The following is an 18,637-nucleotide window of genomic DNA, read 5'->3' on the forward strand; positions in this document are numbered from 1 at the left end:
TCTCAAAGAGAAGTTTAGGTGAACTACAGCAACAAAAACCTTTTAAAAGAGGAAGAAAAGCAAAGACTCAGGTATCTGAGCACCTAAGCAGTAGACAGCACTACAGCCCAAACCACGGATTTTCTCAATTCACACCTCACACCACCTTGTACTCAAAGGAACAACCCTGAAGAACCAAAAATAAAGCAAAAGACGCAACTTACAAAGTAGCATTTTTTCCTAAATTAAATTCACGAAGACAAATTTCACTAAATACCACCTTTTTTAAAAACTAATTTTTAAAGCATGGGAGTATATTCCCTCAACAGCAAGATGTACTGGTCACTGTCAAAAGTACCACAACAAATCTGTTTAGAGGATACAACCAAGAAAAAAAATTAACTTTTTTTTTTCTTGGGACAGGGTCTCACTTGGTCACCCAGTCTAGAGTACAGTGGTGTCATCATAGCTCACTGCAGCCTCGAACTCCTGGGCTCAAGCAATTGTTCAGCCTCCCTAAGTGCTGGGATTACTGGTGTGAGCCACTGTGCCCAGCCCAAAAATGTATTCTTTTCTTATTTTTTTGAGACAAGAGTCTCATTCTATTGCCCAGGCTGGAGTACAGTGGTGTGATCTCAGTTCACTGCAACCTCTGCCTTCTAAGTTCAAGCAATTCTCATACCTCAGCCTCTCCAAGAATCTGGGACTGCAGGTGTGTGCCACCATGACTGGCTCATTTTTGTATTTTTAGTAGAGATGAGGTTTCACCATGTTGGCCAGGCTGGTCTTGAACTCCTGACCTCAAGTGATCCACCCACCTTGGCTTCCCACAGTGCTGGGATTACAGGTGTGAGCCACCATGCCTGGCCTCTAAAAATTAATTTAATATTAAGCACAAACAAAAGCTTCCTTATGAAAGAAACCAAGTTGGCTTGGTTGTCAATTTCTAGAAAAGGAAATAAAAACATATACAACAAGAAAAGTCAGTTTTCCTTGGTACAGTATTTGACTTACTGTGGTAATTAGGCTGGGCACACTGGCTCACGCCTGTAATCCCAGCACTTTGAGAGGCCAAGGTAGGAAGATCACTTGAGCTCAGGAGTTTGAGACCAACCTAGGCAACACAGTGAAACTCGTCTCTTTTTTAAAAAATTAAAAAGGTAATTAATAAAAATATTTCAAAGAAAAACTGGGGGGGATCTTCATTATACCTAAACATCTAAATCATTAAATATCTACAAAATACCTTATGCAGACTTAGTACCTAATATGTCATTCACTGATTTAACTAAAAATAAAAATTATCACTACCAATTACTTACATCTCAGCATCTATTAGGATCTTTTAATTTTACTTCTGAATGTTACTACAAATATTCTTCATAATTTCTCTATGCAGAGGTCTAGCTTTTATTTTTGTATAACATATTTGTAACATATGTTAAGAATGTCTTAGAGAATAACCTTGCTGCCCTAAAAGGTAAAAAGTATGAAGCATCTTGTCCTATTTTAGAATGGCAAAAAAGCAATATAGAGGAGTAAAATGATTTGCCCATGCTTAAATGATACAGTGGAGGCAATACAACTAAAACATGGTTTCTTTATACTTGTCCATAGCTCAGTAATTAACATCATTTGGAATTTATTCTTATATCCATGATTCCTTAAAACAATATACCAAACATAATCTAACTTTCAACTAGCAAATATTCAATACCCTATCACAGTTCTTTGGGGTTTTCTTAAAATTTCTAACTCCTACCTTCATGTCAGGCTATAAATTGCTAACTTTCCTGATGTCAACTTACATGCCTCAGAATCCCATTGCTTCCCCCCCTATTCTCATCTGCTTTAAGATAATAAAGTTAGTAAACATAAGACTTATTAAAAGTCCAAAAAAAGGATCAGAAATGCTATGCGAAAATGCCCCCCAGGGGGCAGGGGACCAGGGAGAGGAGGGGACATGGCTTTGATAGCAATTTCAAGCAGTTTTGGGGCTCCTTACATTCCAGAGCTGGTTTAACCTCTGGATTAAGTGGAGTGTTACCACATGTGGACTGGGTCCTCCTTACTTTTCCTAATGAGGCCAAAGGGACTGATTCAAACCATTATCTCAGATCACAATGCCACAGAATATGCCTCCATTTCCACCACTGAGGAAAAAGGAATTACTGAGTTTCTCATACTCAATTAAGGAAGGAAGCAACTAGACATCCCAAGTAAAGCCAGCACCCTCCTAAAAGATCAGGCCACTGCATGGTACAAAAACAAAAAAGAGCCCTCTATTCCATGTCCAATTAAATCCAGACTTCTCAATCTTACATTTAAGGCTTTTCAAAGTTAGCCTTATGTATACAAAGCCCATCTGATACCAACTTGGACTATGTCTTATATTCTTTTCTATAAACATCTGTGTACTTTGAACCTCTTTGCTTAATGTTTTCTTTACTAAAATGACTAAGCCCAGCAGCTATCAAACTCCACCTCAAGCATGTGATCTTAACTTCTCTGACTCCCAATACTCCTTTATTAGTACCTCTCCTAAACATCGTTTTCTACCCTGTCATACTTTTCCCAAATGCAATTAGATTTCCATCCCAAGCCATCCCTTGAAATATTTAAAGCAGCTTACAAAGACAGAAATGTTTTGAGATAAAATAAATTTAAAATAGGTGAAAAAAAGTTGAAGGACCAAAAATTGCAGGAGAGTAATAGAAGGAACCTTTTGTTATTTTTCTTAAATACAAACACACATTTATTCTTGAATTCAACTAGTGGCTCTCCTTAAGAAAAGAGATAGAGCTATACATATACTTATTAAATAAATTACATTCTTTCAGATACCTAAGAGATTTTTTTTTATTATTATTATACTTTATGTTCTAGGGTACATGTGCACAACGTGCAGGTTTGTTATGCTGCTTTTTTGGAATGTAGTTTTGTTCTTGTTGCCCAGGCTAGAGTACAGTGGCACAATCTTGGCTCATTGCAACCTCCGCCTCCCAGATTCAAGCGATTCTCCTGCCTCAGCCTCCCAAGTAACTGGGATTACAGGAATGTACCACCATGCCCAGCTAATTTTTTGTATTTAGTAGAGATGGGGTTTCACCATGTTGGTCAGGCTGGTCTGAAACTCCTGACCTCAGGTGGTCCACCCACCTGGGCCCCCAAAGTGCTGGGATTACAGGCGTAAGTCACCACGCCCAGCTATATATTTTCAAGACAGGGTCTCACTCTGTCACTCAGGCTGGAGTGCAGTGGCGCCATCTCAGCTCACTGCAACCTCCACCTCCCAGGTTCAATCATTCCTTCCACCTCAACCTCCCATGCAGCTAGGACAACAGGTGTGCACGCCACCATGCCCAGCTAATGTCTGTATTTTTTTTGTAGAGACAGGGTTTTACCATGTTGCCCAGACTGGTCTCGAAATCCTGGACTCCAGCAATCAACCTGCCTCAGCCTCCCAAAGTACTGGGACTACAGGCGCGAGCCATTAAGCCCAGACCAAAAAATTGTATTTGTTTATATGTGTATCTACATACATGTGTATATATATATCTCCTTATACTTTGAAAATGGCAACGTGAAAAGGCGCGCCAACAAAGAACCGAATAAACATTAGTACTGTGGCTCTTTAAACATCAAAATGCTCAAAATAATCAAAATGCTCACATTTAGTATCAACGGTAGCACGAATGTTTTTCACATTTTAAATAATTTAAGATGTACACCACTTCCTTTTTGGTAGAGACCCAGGAGTCCCCAGTAGACAGAAAAAAAGAATTCCTCCGCTCTACTGCCTGAAAGAGACTGACAATGGAAATCTATTTAGTACGAAAAGGAAGCCAGCAAAGGTCTCTACAATCACTAATATAAGGAACCAGTTCTAAATATTCGTATTAGTTCACATTTACCTGGATTTTTCACTACTAAATATATTTGGGACAGCCCAGGTGGGTGGACCACCTGAGGTCAGGAGTTCGAGACCAGCCTGACCAACATGGTGAAACCCCATCTCTACTAAATACAAAAAATTAGCTGGGCATGGTGGTACATTCCTGTAATCCCAGTTACTTGGGAGGCTGAGGCAGGAGAATCGCTTGAATCTGGGAGGCGGAGGTTGCAATGAGCCAAGATTGTGCCACTGCACTCTAGCCTGGGCAACAAGAACAAAACTACATCCAAAAAAAAAAAAAAAAAAATTAAATTGCAGAAAACCCTGTCTTAAGGTTATAACCACTTACCCTTCAAATCTTTAAAATGGAGGCTGGGTCATCAATTTTTTGGGAAAATGGGTTTTGGGGATTTTTTTTCCCCTTTTTCAAAATGAGAAGAGTAACATATTGCTTTGAGAGAGAAGACAGGAAAGTGATACAGTGTTTTGTTAAATTGTGGACTCTGCTAAGCAAAGAAACCCTGTACTGAATCATTTTGCAATGAAATTCACTATCCCCCTCATTTATTTCCTTCATTCATTAACAAATTATATAAATGTATCACGTCCAACATGGTTCTTCCTGCTTCCCACTTCAATCCAAACTACAGATTCCCTTTACACTAATCTTCCCGGAACACCATTTAGTCAACAAGTATTGAGGGCCAATCATTCCGCAATTCAACCTTCAGTCACTTCCTATCACTTCCTGGACAGTGACGAGACTTATTAACTCTAGTAGATCCAACTGTTGCCTTACTGCTGCCCAGGTGTTTTTCTTATTTCCCCCCATTTTTATTAATATTCTCCCCCTTGAAACATTTTCCTTCACCCTAAAACTTGTGAAAAGTCACTTTAAATAACACTGCTTTTCTGACCTACCAAAGGTCAAATCCATACCATCTGTGAACTTTGCTTATGTCTTTTGAAAACCCATGTTCCAGGTACAGTCTAAGAAACAATTTGTAAAACTGTCTCGGCCGGGCACGGTGGCTCACACCTGTAATCCCAGCACTTTGGGAAGCTGAGACGGGCAGATCACGAGGTCAGGAGATTGAGACCATCCTGGCTAACACGGTGAAACCCCATCTCTACTAAAAATACAAAAAAAATTAGCCGGGCGTAGTGGTGGGCGCCTGTAGTCCCAGCTATTCGGGAGGCTGAGGCAGGAGAATGGCGTGAACCCAGGAGGCCGAGCGTGCGGTGAGCCGAGATCGCACCACTGCACTCCAGCCTGGGCGACTGAGCGAGACTCTGTCTCAAATAAATAAATAAATAAATAAATAAATAAATAAATAATAAAAAATGTCTCAGCGAATTCACCTAATCAAAACTTGTTCCTTCATGGGTTGAATGAGATCAAGATTTCCAACTCTTAAGTTTCTGATTCTTTGATTTAATATTTCATGTTGCTTAAAACTATTACTTTGTCCTTATATTGCCAAATAACTGCCACATGCATATATATCTTATTATACTATTATACACTCCCTGAGAACAAGGACCATATTTGATTATACCTAAGCATTGGTTTTTTTGGCTCACACACACAGCAAAAAGTAAATCAGTTAATTCTCTCTTAAAGGAGAAAACAGTTTTATCATCTGATCATAAAGAACTTTATCTTTCTGTTTTTAGAAATGTAAGTTCTCCTTGGTTTTTCTTATGCCAGTATTAACAGTATATTTTCTTGATTAAGCAGATTTTATCTAATAGGCACTGAAATAGGCTTTGAATACATGGAGCACATCAAACATCCCCATTTCTATTCATGAAGCTTAAAATAATCAGATAATCATGAAAACAAAATCTAAATACAAACTGTAATAAGCATTATAAAAGAAAAGAACAAGGTGCTATTAAAGTTATTAACAAAGAACCTAAGTTTAGATAGGTATGTCAGAGGCAGCCTCTCAAAAAGTGAGTTCAGCTTTAAAGTTGAATGAAAGTGAGATGGCATAGGGGATATTCAGGCTAAAATAACAGCATGTGCAAAGGCCTAGAAGAATGGATGAAAACTGAAAAACTTTCTGAAAGGTTAAGTACAACTGGAATGAAGAAAGTTGGGGGAAAGAAGCATGATGAAGCCAGCAGTAAGCAAAGACAGAAAGAAATAACCTTAAAATGAATGGAAAGGCTTAAAAGGGGTTCTGGGCAAGTGAGTTACCTGAGCAGACTTCCATTTTAAGAATAAGATACAATATCAGAAAAAGACAAGACATATGCAGGAGGCTCTGTGAGGAAGCTACTACATGCAGTGCATTAAATGAGAGCTGATGTTATCTTAGAGCAATGGCAGTAAGGATCGAAAAAAAAGATGAAGATATATTTTAAAGAAATGATCAAGATGTAGAGAGCGAGGAAAAGAAACTATCAGGAATGACTCTCAAGTTTCTAAAGTGAAGAACTGCATTAAGAAATGATATTTATCAAAATAAAGACAACTAAAAGAGGAAATTGGAGGGGCTAGGTAATCAAGAGTTACGTTTATGACCTGTTGAGACTGATAAGCCTATGAGAATGCAAGCAGAGATGTTATGAAGGCAGATAACTTTACCAGCGCAAGGCTAAGAAGAGAAGTCTGGACTAGTGATATGCATTCAGGAGCCAATAGCATACAAACTGTCTTTACAGCCATGGGGGACAAGTGACTACCTAGGGAAAAGGCACTAAGTATAAAGAAGACTCAGAAAAACCTAGGAAACAGAGTCTGACAGAAGAGAGAAATCTGAAAGAGAGACTGAAAAGCAATGGCCAGAAGAGTGGGAAGAAAATGGAAGATTATCACAAAAAGCAACATAGAGTGTTTCGAGGAGGGCAAACAAAGGCCAAGTAGGCCTAATTGTGCTGAAAGGTCAAGATTTCCTGGTCAAATTGACTGGTAAAGAAGAAACGGGGTGGTGGAGGGCAGCTTTTGAATATATGTGAGCTAGGAAAAAAGTTAACCTAGAATCTAAAAAGTTGTTATAATTTTTTAAAAATCAGTATAAAGATACTCTAAAATTTTTCAACCCGTGTAGTTTTTCTTAATGAACCAGTAAAACATGTTCTTACCATGACATATTCAACTTTAACAACAGTGAGAAGGCAAAAACCACCAAAGTTCTAATACTGCAGCACTAGAACAGGTCATGCTTAACAGCTTCATATTTTTAATTAAACTTTCTCTTTTATCTAATTTTTTAAATCGAGATGGGGACTATGTTGCCTAGGTTGGTCTTGAACTCCTGAGTTCAAGTGATCCTCCTATCTTGGCCTCCCAAAGTGCTGGGATTACAGGTGTGAAATTGAACTTTCTAAACAAGAAATAGAATTTACGTGTTTTGTAATTCTGAAGCCGATGTTGCAAAGGCTGAATCTAAATTATTAAAAAATTAAAATGGTTTTCCTAAAATTTCCACATAAGTTTCAAAAGAAAAAAAAAAAACACATGTCCACCTTAACATTTAACATTTGAATATCTAATGCATTCCAGGCACACCACTGTTATGACTTTATCCACTTTTTTCTCACCAAGGACTTGCAAGGAAATGTTACGTTCTATGGCAATTCCATCAGTTACACAAATGCACAAAGCAATGAAGCAACGAAGCCTGCCTTTTTTTTTAGGTTTTCAGACACTCTTAAGAATTCCTTATGGGCATTAGCCTTACCTCTTATTAGCTTTGTAAGAAGTAAAACGGCACTAGATTTTGAAATGAAAAAACAGCCTTGAATCCTAGCTCTGCTTTACGGTTATGCATGTAACCTTAGACAACTCACCCTCTCTAAACACTGAGCAAGTTTCAGTTTATTCACCAATAAAATAGAAAAAAATTAATTCACAAGTTTAGAGTGGTTAAATATGGTAGATATTAACTGAATCTAATACTAACACTTTTCATCACTTCTATGAACTGAAATTCTGAATTACATACTATTCTTACTTCTAATGAATATAAACCAAGTAATTCCACTCTTAAAATTTATGTATTCATTAGAGAACTAACTTGGAGCAATGACTTTATTAAAATTAGCATCATTCTTTACACTTAATAGTATTCTACCATCGAAACAGATGTGTAATAATACTAAACACACACATCTATTTTTTCACTCCTTTCCTAAAACCCCACTAAAATGACAGAAAAGCAATTTGTTAAGATATAAAGACATGAGCCCACAAAAACTGAGGCAGATGAAAAGATAATAGCAAAAAACATTTGAAAGCTGGAAAGCAGACAGTTGAGTGACAAATGACTTAGCAAACACTAGAAAATTAAATCTTTAGCAAACAATGGAGAATGCCAAGAACAAACCCAATTTAAACTGCAAAATCCCCAAAAGACTCAGGAATTGGCAGTACCATATCTATGTAAGTGGGATGTGGGGGGAAAGGGTGCTAAAATTAAAAAGATTGTTTAGAAGTCAGTTTAAGAAGCAGCCAGTCCTACAGATTCCCAACTGTCCCTCCCTAATCCCAAGAAAAAAAAAAGTATATTGTCTGAAGAAGGTAAAACATAAGATCGCAGGACTAAGGAAATCAGGCACAGCAAAATGCGGAACATACTGAAAACAGGGTTGAGTGAAGAAACGTATCTGGGGATCCCCCGAAAACCTTTCATTCCACATCCCCCTCACTGCTCACCCCACAGAATGCTTGTTGAAAGGCCTTCAATTCCAAGCAAGAAATCAGGAGAGCCTTCTTATAGGGACCTAACCAGCTAGGAGGATATAGAAGAAGAAACCAACACTGGAAGTCCTCCAACCAAACAGCCCAGCCAGGTTACCATATAGGAAAGCTAACAATTGACAAGCAACATTCAGAATTTCTAATTAGTGTTTTAATTCCTTACCCTTACACATGACTACCAACTATCTTAGGAACAGCTATAAGATGAAAGAAAAAGACCAAAGCAAACAAAAAGTAAGAAAATAAAAACCGGAGGAAACAGACCACACAGAAAGAAAAAAAAAAAAAAACTTTAAAAAAAAGCTAACATTTTATATATTCAGATAGCTACGAAAAAAAATACTATCATTACTAAAATAGAATAGTATACTATTAACAAGGAGAAAAAAAAAAAGCACTTGGAAATTAAATATGTGATAAGGGAAATGGAAACTCAATAGAGCAAAAAGAAAAACAGGTGAAAAATAGTTGAGAAAACAAAAGGAAATTAGAAGACCAGTCAAGAAGGTCCATTATCCAAAAAAGAGGAGTTTGAGAAAGAGAGAAAAAATGGAAAGACATAATCAATGATCTGACTCAAGAAAAAGTCCCAGAATGAAAAGATGTTTCCACACTGAAAGGGTTCACCAAGTACTCAGCACAGTGGATGAAAAACGACCCACACAAAGATCCATCATGGCAAAACTTCAGAACACTGGAAACATAAAATCTTATAATGCTTTTAGATGTTTTAAAAATGAGGGGAGGAAAAGGAAGGAGAAAGAAAAGGAAGGGAAGGAAAAACAAAATACACAGGTCACATACAATGTATGAGAAATCAGAATGGCTTCAGATTTCTCAAAAGCAATATGGATGTTAGAAAGTAATGGCACAAAATATAGGAGAACATAACTTCCCCTCCCTTGGTTTTCTTCACCTAAGAAAGTGTCAGAGTAAACTAAAGCCATTTTAAAACAAGTAAACTAAGAATAAAGACACTAGTCTCTGGAAAATGGAGATCCAACACAAGAGAAAGTGAAAGGAATCCCAGAATAATGGTTGTGTACCAAGCCAAGAAAGCAACCAGTCAAGAATGGAGGTCAGGGGGTATGAAACTTCCTAAGATAAAATTGTTAACAGTATCTGATATTGGAACATCTTAAAAGGCATCTGATGAAAAGTGGAATTAGTGATAAATATTGAGAAAACTAGGCAAAGAGGTAAAAAAAAAAGACAATGAACTCCAGCCAGATTACTATGTAGTAAAGAGTCAACAAGTCACATGGAAAAAGAATTAAAAAAAAAAATATATATATACACACATACACATATATATATAGTAGAGACAGGATCTTGCTATATTGCCCAAACTAATCTCAAACTCCTGGCCTCAAGCAATCCTCTCACCTTGGTCTCCCAGTGCTAGAATTATAGGCATGAGCCACCATAGTCAGCCCCACACCGCAAATTTCTAATCAGCTCTTTAGTCCTTTAACACTTATTTGCAAGCAGACAATCAAGACTTACCACACATCTAAGGAAAGGTTCTACAGGAAAGGTAGAGCCCAAAACATACAAAAATGGGAAGAGGGTGGGGAAAGGAGGGGCAACTTGGAGAAAACAGACAATGCTGACAGATAAAACTTGGCAGTGGAGGAAAACCCATTTCTATTATAGACAGGTGGAGACAGAACAGGGAAGCAGCCACAAAACACTGTACAGGATAGGAAAAATAGTATTTGACAAGAATACTGAATAATCAATAGCGATAACTACTGGGAGGAAGGGTACCGGGAAAAAAGGAGACCAGGTAGGTAGATGGTAACAACAAAATTAAATCTTCATTTTCTATCCAGGAAGTTAATAAAGACAAAAACAAATGAAAGGTGTATTTTATTTAACAAATATTTACATAGGGCATGCGAGTTAGACAAGAGTTCTAGGGAATTTCCAAATTAATTCAATTCTTATATCAATCCTATGAGGTAACTACTATTGTCATCATTTTTTTAATGAGAAAATTGAGGCATAAAGAGGAAAAATAGCCCAATGTTACTTAAAACTAGTAAATGACAAGAAAATTCAAACCTAGGCAATCTAACGCCACAGTCCATGCTCCTAACCAGCAGGCTATGTTACAAATCTAGTAGTAAGACAAGCAAGTTATTTAGCGACTGGGAGGTAAATACCACAATAACCATCTAAAAGAGATGAAAGTGATTATTTCTAGGAAAGGAAAACTGGAAAGTAAGGCTGCAGGAAGCTCTTCCATGTATTTCTTGGACAACCATTTAAACTATCTTTAAACTGTGCATGCATATCTTGAAAAAAAACTTTAAAAATTATAATTTGGTATTTTAAAGTATTTTAACTGATAACTACTGCCATCCTCAGAAGTAGGCAAAATGAGTATTACTCCTATTTTATAAGTAACACGCATGCCTCTTAAATATTTGAGGACCTACTATAAAACAGGCACTGTACTTAGAAGACAGACATCAATTCACTTAAAAATGTTGAAGAGAGGTACAAAAAAAGCAAGTCTTTTTATCCATTTCCTTTCCATTTGTTGCATAAATTCTATGATCCTGCATCTCTCACAGTTGTGCTTAAGATGAGGGACAATATAAACTTCAAATCATGACAAAAAAAACAAAATCAGAGAAATGTCTGCTAATTAATTCAAAAAAACACTTCGTCCCTGCCCTTGAGGAACTTGTAGTCTTGTGGGAAAGATTGGTAAACATAATTATAATTGAATGTATACAGTGCTTAAATAGAGGAATATTAAAAAGTGCTAAGGAAACAACATCCTCTGAGTGAAAACAATGCTTTGAAGAGAACATCTGAGCTAAGTCTTGAAGGATGTATGGAAGTTTGACCCATTTCACATTAAGAGGCTGAGGTAATAATAATGGTCACAAAACATAAAAGATGAAATATCTGTATTTTCCCGTTCTTGTAAAGGAGAATTCATGGTTCATGTTATAGTCTAAGACATTAAGACTTTTTTTTTTTTTTTTTTTGGAGACAGAGTCCTGCTCTACCACCCAGGCTGGGGTACAGTGGCGTGACCCCAGCTCACTGAAGCCTTGACCTCCAGGGCTCCAGTGATCCTACCACCTCAGCCTTCCAGGTAGCTGGGAACTACACACATGCGCCACCACACCTGGCTAATTTTTGTTATGTTTTTTGTAGAGACAGGGTTTTGCCATGTTGCCCAGGCTGGTCTCAAATTTCTGGGCACAAGCAATTCACCCACCTCAGCCTCCCGAAGTGCTAGGATTACAGGTGTGAGCCACCGCACATGACCTGACATTAAGACCTTTTAAATAAGAATGATTTTTTTCAAAACAAGATACATAATCTTAACACCCTGATCCATGTTTATAGTCTCTCCCAGTGATCAACTGAAGGCACTTTCCACATGTCTAAACATTTTATAATCTAAAGTGTTAGAGTATTATTTCAAAAGATGATTAAAAGATAACCATCCTCATTTGTCCTACTACCCAAGTTATATTGTTAACACATTTCCTGATTCACAATATTAAAATTATATATGTAGTCTCTCTCTCCTGAGACAAATGGTGACCAAGCCCACAAGATGCAAGTGACACAGAGGCTACCATGGGAAGAAAGGTTTTAAAAGTTTTTAAATCATACCACTGTTTTCTCTTGTAGTTATTCTTAATTTATCTTCCAAGGGCAAATTTAAATGAAATTAATTTCTTTTTCCAAACTGTAGTGATAAAAGAAATAATCTTCAGTAAAACACAATGAAGAATATAATATATATATTTTCTGATCTTACGAGGTGTTTTAGGGCTACATTCTGATTTTACAGAATTTAAGATATGGCTAAAACAAAAATTTTCTGGTTTTTAATCACAAAACTTTGATGTTAACTAACCAAGGCCCAAATAGGTAGTAAATTCAAAACAGTCCCTGCTCATGAGGAACTCCTGGTCTTGTGGGAGAGACTGGTAAACATAATTATAATTGAATGTGTACAGTGTCTGAAGACAACTTGTTATATTAGATGAGTATTTCCTTATTTCTCATGTCTTTTTGTTCCTTTTTAGAATTCCATAATTTCCATAATTTGCTTATTAATCCTTTTCTCAATTATCTGGAAAAATTAATTTTATATTAATATCTTAAACTGGGACCCTATTCCTATAATTAAAAATCTAGTTGAAAGTAGCATCATCTGACTTTGTCTGGAACAGCAAGCTGTGGAAAATCCTATCATGTCCTACCAATAGGAGGAAAAAGAGGGGAAAGACAAGCCAGGGGACCACAAATGATAATTACAAAATCAAGGCAAGTTTGAATTCAAAATGAGTGTTTTCGTTTGTGTATTTTACCCATCTTTTATTTCTCTAAACTTAGCATCTACATAATATAGCTGCTTTTATAAAGGCTTCACTCAAATCATAAATTTGACTTAAAAAACATTAATAATTGTGGTAAATAATTCTTTTAAAATTACAGGTGAGTATTAGCATGAGAAAATTAAAGGTTTAACAATAATAATGGAACAATTAAGGAAAGTACCTCCTAAAAGTTTATCTTTTAGACTACAGTTTTGTACAAATAATACAGAATACATTTGGTTAGGTAACAAGGTTTTAATTACATGACTATTAGAAAAATAATAAAAATCCTGAAAGACAAGATTTTATCAATTTAACCATGTCTTTACCGTATCTTTTAAACAACTAAATAACAAAAACCTCACTGAAACATTTGACCTTTGTTTTCTTTTTCTAAAATTACAATTATTTTGCAATATGCTCAATTTTTCCAAAGCAAAACCCACATACATATGAAATATAAATGCTTATATTGGCTTGATGAAAGTTTACTCACAAAACCCTCCAATACTAAAATAATTAAATATCTTGCATGCTTAACTCCAAATTCCACAGTGAAAACGATGTCTTTTCATAATTCCTATAATAGTATTTTAATCAAGGTTAGTAACAGACTGGCAAATTTGTGAAAGAACATTACTTTAAAAATCAAGTAGGGTTTAAAATGATGTAGAAACATGAAAGATTTCACAACTTTCCTAGCCAGTCAGCTTCAAAGACACAATTTGATTCAATAAGAGTTACTGGCATATTATTTTCAGTCTAAGTGAAAAAACGCTTGGTTTAATAATGTACTTTAGGCTTTCTGTATCTTTTTGGTAAGGAAAAAAAAGGAACAGGTGGAGATTAGCCGGAGACCAAGCTCTTATTTTCATGCCTCTATAAATTCAATCCTCCAAGACTTACTTTCTTCTATTCTTTAAAATGGCTACCACCTTGATCTACCATGCAAAAGAAAAAATGTACAGCATACTATCAAGATAAATCTGGTTATTTTGATAGTTTATGTCCTCCTTTCCCGCAAAATACTTTAAGATTCCCATTCCTTTACTGTTCAGATAAAATGACCATTAAATAAGCACGCAAAAGTTGGTCAGTTGCGGTATGAGGGCAACCTATATAACCCAGATTAAGTCATCTTTCATACCGTATCTGACTAGGAAAAGCAGGCAACAATATCTTTCACAGACTAAGATCAAACACAGTAGAAATGAAAAAAGGATGTCTAGTAAAGGAGAACAAACGTGGGAACCACAACCCCCCAAGAGATTATTTTAGCAGCTCAAAATAGATGAACTATTATGTGGGCTAGCAAAAATTAAGCTTTCCATAATTAATATTTCTAAAAAACATTTTATAGATAATAAAACCACTTGGTGCCCCCAAACCTATTTTTAATGTGAACACATGCTTAACAACTATTCTGAAAATATTGTTTAAATATTACTATTTCCTACCCACTCTGAAACCATTCCATAACTCTTGCTCTAAAAAACTTCCCATAAAAATGCATTTTTCACATACAAAAATGAAAATATACAATGCTTTGAACTAATTTTGTGCATACATGTAGCTACTAAATAGATAACTTCAAATCTGTTGAATGTCTCCAGAAATATGACATGATCTTACCTCTCATCCTCGCCATCCACCAGGGGTGTCGTCAGCGGTAGCACCTTCAACGGGAAAAGAGAAGCAGAGGCTGCTAGGCTGCTGCTACTCCCATCTGAAACTGCTGACATTCCCCCACTGTCACCACTGATAGTCTGAGGTAAGCCAACTAAGGAGGGCTCCGCTGGGCGCCTGGCATCTTCAATTTGGCTTCCAATTGCCTGAGCTAATGATTGTGCAGAGAACTGGGTAGAACTTAGTGGTATCTGTTGTGCCAAAGGCAAATTTATATTAGTTGCTATCAAGGGAGATTGACTAACACTTTGAACCAAATTACCATTTTGGGTAGCAGGGGTTTGTGCTATATTTTGTGGTGGAACCAAGTTTGCTGGGGCAGAAGGCATTCCAGAAGGACCAGTTGAACTAACCTGACTTGTAACAGAAATACTGCTAGCAGAGGGCAAAGGACTAACTGCAGGCAACTGCTGTGAAACAACTCCTTGAGCTACTGGTTCTACTCCTTGTGGCTGGGGAGGCACAGTTAACAAGGTACTTTGGGATGCAATAACCAATTGTTGAGGAAGGCTTGCAGCGCTAGTTTGAACTCCCTGATGAATAATCCCAGTTTGAGCAGGTGGAACCACTTGCGAAGATGGAGGAGCACCTTGCTGAATAACTGAAGGTGGAACCTGGGTAGAGGGCTGCTGCACTGCAGTAGGTATGTTTGCTTGCTGACCAATATTTGCAATCTGACTGCCAGTAGGTACAGCAGACACTGCTGCCTGAGCCTGGCCAACAGGCTGGACAGATGCCCCTGCAGGTTGTGCTGGGACTGCTGTGGGCTGCACTGGCAGCTGGATACCCTGTGGCTGAGCCACAGGAATCACTGTTGTTCCTGCTCCCACTCCTGCAGAACTGGGCTGTCCAGACGACATTGCTGTTTGAAGAATTGGCTGTTGCTGTACATACTCTGAAGCAGGATTTTGAGTCACTGATTTGACATGGCCTGGGGCCATTTGTGTAGAAACCATTGGTTGCTGTTGTCCATACTGTAACTGTTGGGGTGGTGGTGCCCCTGGAAGGGGAGTTTGCACTGGAGGAGCCGCCTGAGAATATGGGAGCTGGGGTTGAGCCAAACTGGAAATGGAAGGCTGCTGACCTAAAGCTGAAGTTACACCAACCACATTTACAGGCGATGGCTGGATACCAGTTGCAGCACTCATAGTGGCTTGCAGAGGTACTGGCTGAAGACTTGGCTTTTGCTGATAGCTCAGTTCTTGAGACTGCAACTGTACTTGTGAGATCTGTGACTGAGAAATACTCTGTGGTATACTAACTGCTGGAATACTCTGTGGACCAGTGCTACCAAAATCCATCTGTTGGAGGGTCACACCTTGGAGAGCCGGTTGTTGCTGCTGCTGCACCACCACAGTAGGAGCTCCCATCTCTCCACTTCCCACACTCTCTGTATAGTGACTCAGTGTGCTGACACTACTGCTCACTGAACTCCCACTAGTGCTCTCCCTTTCAGAAGTCACTTCTATCGGATTTTGCTTTACAGTCTCCACCACTTTATTTATCAGCACACCTTCTGTAGCAGGTACAGCATTTTCTTTTTCATAGAACTCAGTGCAAGTCCATCTACCTTTTTTAAAGGGCTCAGAACTAGAATCTAACTTCACAACTCTGAACCTCGAAGTGTTAACTGTTGGTTGTTGCTGCTGACTTGAAACCGATCCCCCAGTCATCCCTGCAGCTGCATTAGGGACACTGCTAACGGCAGCGGAGGAAGAAATAGTACCATTGCCCATGCCACTCAAGATATTCACATTAACACCACTGGTAACTCCAGGCCCAACACTCACACTCACACTAGCAGCACTAGGAATATTGCTTGTACTTATATTAGCATTACCAAGCATGCTGCTTGTCACATTAGGATTCAAACTACCCACAGCAGTAATATTAACATTATTTACTGTACTAGTGCCAGTAACAGAACTTATACCTATTCCACCTGTAGTACTTGGAGCACGTATATTAGTCATTACAGATGCAGGTGAACCACTGGATGATACAGCAGAAGTTGGTGCAACTGGTGTGATACTGTCAGAGCTTCCAGCTGTAGAGAGTTTTCTAGATACTGGGCTTGAGGGTGGCCCACCAGGAATGGATGCACTGGCCACAGCAACATGAGATGGATGGTGGTGCCCATGTTGGAGGTGGTGCCCATGATGAATGTGATGGTGGTGATGGAGGTGGTGTGGATGAGCATTCCCATTGATCACAACATTCTGTTGTGGAAGGTGAGGCAAATGAGGCTGAGGAAGGTGGGGCTGGTTGGGAGAGACTGCCCCAGGTGTCTCGGCTTCCTGGAAGTTATTTAGGGTCTCTTCTGAGGAGCTGCGTTCGGGCTCCCCTAAGTCAGTAGCCCTGGAAAGTGACACATCAAGGATCTCCGAAGAAGAGAGATCTTCTGTATGAGATTCATCCAAATCATCATAGCTCTCAGTGTCCTCTGCTATACTGTTGTTAGAGCTGATACTAGCGGAGATCTGAGCAGGAGTAACGCTAGTTATCTGGAAGCCACTTTTCTTTTTCATTTGAGTTCCGCCTGGCGCAAGAGGCTGTGCCTGCAGCTGAGCCTGCGAAAGGAGGTTCAGGCTTTGTGGAGGCGGAGGCTGTGGTCCCGACGTAGAAGATGCTGCAGGGGGCGGCGGCTGAAGCAGCGACGGAGGCGGAAAATCCTCGGAAGATGTGGCACTACTACCGACGCTGGTACCTGCTGCATTGAGAGCAGAGGCGCTGCCACTACCGCTGCCCCTTCGAGGGAACACTGCCGGGTGCGCCATCTTCCTAGCGCTAATGTCTGCAGCGGCGGCGGCCGCGGCGGCGGACTCAGGCGGCTGGTGCATTGTGTTGGGTACCGGGGGGGGGGGGGGGGCCGAGGAGGCGAGTGCAATTTCCTTCTGCACCGTAATCTTTGTATTCGAGACGCCGGAGAGGAAAACGGGACCTGACGCTCCGCCTGGCGCGATTCCTCCTTCTCCTCCTCCTCAGCCGAAGGCGCCGGTCGCTCCTGCCTTCGAGAGCGAGCTTCGGAAAGGAGGATGAACGAGGGTGAACAGGGCGGCCGGGGACCCAAAGGGGGGACCCCTTCAGTCCTTCGCCATTCACTTTCCCCTCTAGCCTCACACCCCCCTTTATATTCCGTTTCACGTGGGGTGCGGGGCAGGAGGGAGGGGGAGAGCGCAGGAGGGGGAGGAAAAGCGAGAAATGCCCACCTTCTCCGGCCAACTCCGAAGCCGCCTCAGCCCCCTCCTCCCGCCGCGGCGGCGGCCGCTGCAAAGCCCTCCCAGCCGCTCTGCACGGAGGCAGCGCCGAGCAAGTGTCGCCTTCCCCTCGCCACCCGCGGGGCCGCCGCCGCAGGCGAGCCCCGAGCTCAGTGTCGCTCAAACCTCCCCTCTCGGCCCCGCTCGGCCCTCCCCCCGCGCCCCGCAGACCCTTTCAAACCCCCTGGGCTCGCAGCGGCTGCTCGGTGAGGAAACGCTGGCCGCGGCTGGGGCCGGGGCGACGCGGCTGCGAGCGGGGCGGCGGCGGGGCGCCCGGTACGGTGAGCCCAGCAACGAGGCGCAGGCGGGCGCGCAGAGACGCCGGGTCCTCGCGGAGCACGGCCGGGGCGCGGCGGCGGCGGTGGCAGCGGGAGCCCAGGGACCGCTCCATCACTGGCAGCCATGGAGCCCGAGCATTTTCCTCCCTCAGGGCAGGCGCCTAGGCTCGGCACACGTCCTCGGGGAGGAAGGGGCCGGCGCCCGAGCCTCCCCGGAGGGCGGCGGGACGTGCGCTAGGGCGGAGGGTGCGACCCTCTCTTGTCCTCTTCCTCCGCAGCCGGCTCTTCCTCACCCCGCTGCTCCCGCGACCGAGCGGGAGGGGGCCGCAGGCGGCAGCGGCTCCTTTCTCGGCGGCGTTGGTGGCCAGACGGGCTGGTGCAGCGACTGCAGCCGACGCCGTTCAAAGGAACGAGAGGTGGGGTTGGTCGGTGTCGGCAAACGGGGCGGGGGAGTGGGTGGGTGCCGAGGGAGG

At 40.6% G+C, this 18,637-nt stretch overlaps 1 protein-coding gene across 4 annotated transcripts in view; it reads right to left on the bottom strand.

Moving 5' to 3' along the window:
* Nucleotides 1-18,296, bottom strand: part of TSC22D1 (TSC22 domain family member 1) — a 144,225-nt gene extending 125,929 nt beyond the window's left edge. For 3 of the 4 annotated variants that reach the window (XR_005236494.2, XM_007960313.3, XM_007960312.3), the window contains exon 1: nucleotides 14,576-18,296. Coding sequence is in view for 3 of the 4 variants with exons in the window: in XM_007960313.3 (XP_007958504.1) it covers nucleotides 14,576-17,469 (2,894 nt within the window). In the remaining variant the exon portion in view is untranslated. The remainder of the gene's footprint in view (nucleotides 1-14,575) is intronic. The other variant, XM_007960311.3, reaches the window with a different exon arrangement.
* Nucleotides 18,297-18,637: the final 341 nt, after the last annotated feature.

The sequence above is a fragment of the Chlorocebus sabaeus genome, chromosome 3 (genome assembly GCF_047675955.1).
Source record: "Chlorocebus sabaeus isolate Y175 chromosome 3, mChlSab1.0.hap1, whole genome shotgun sequence".
NCBI classification, from domain to species: domain Eukaryota; kingdom Metazoa; phylum Chordata; class Mammalia; order Primates; family Cercopithecidae; genus Chlorocebus; species Chlorocebus sabaeus.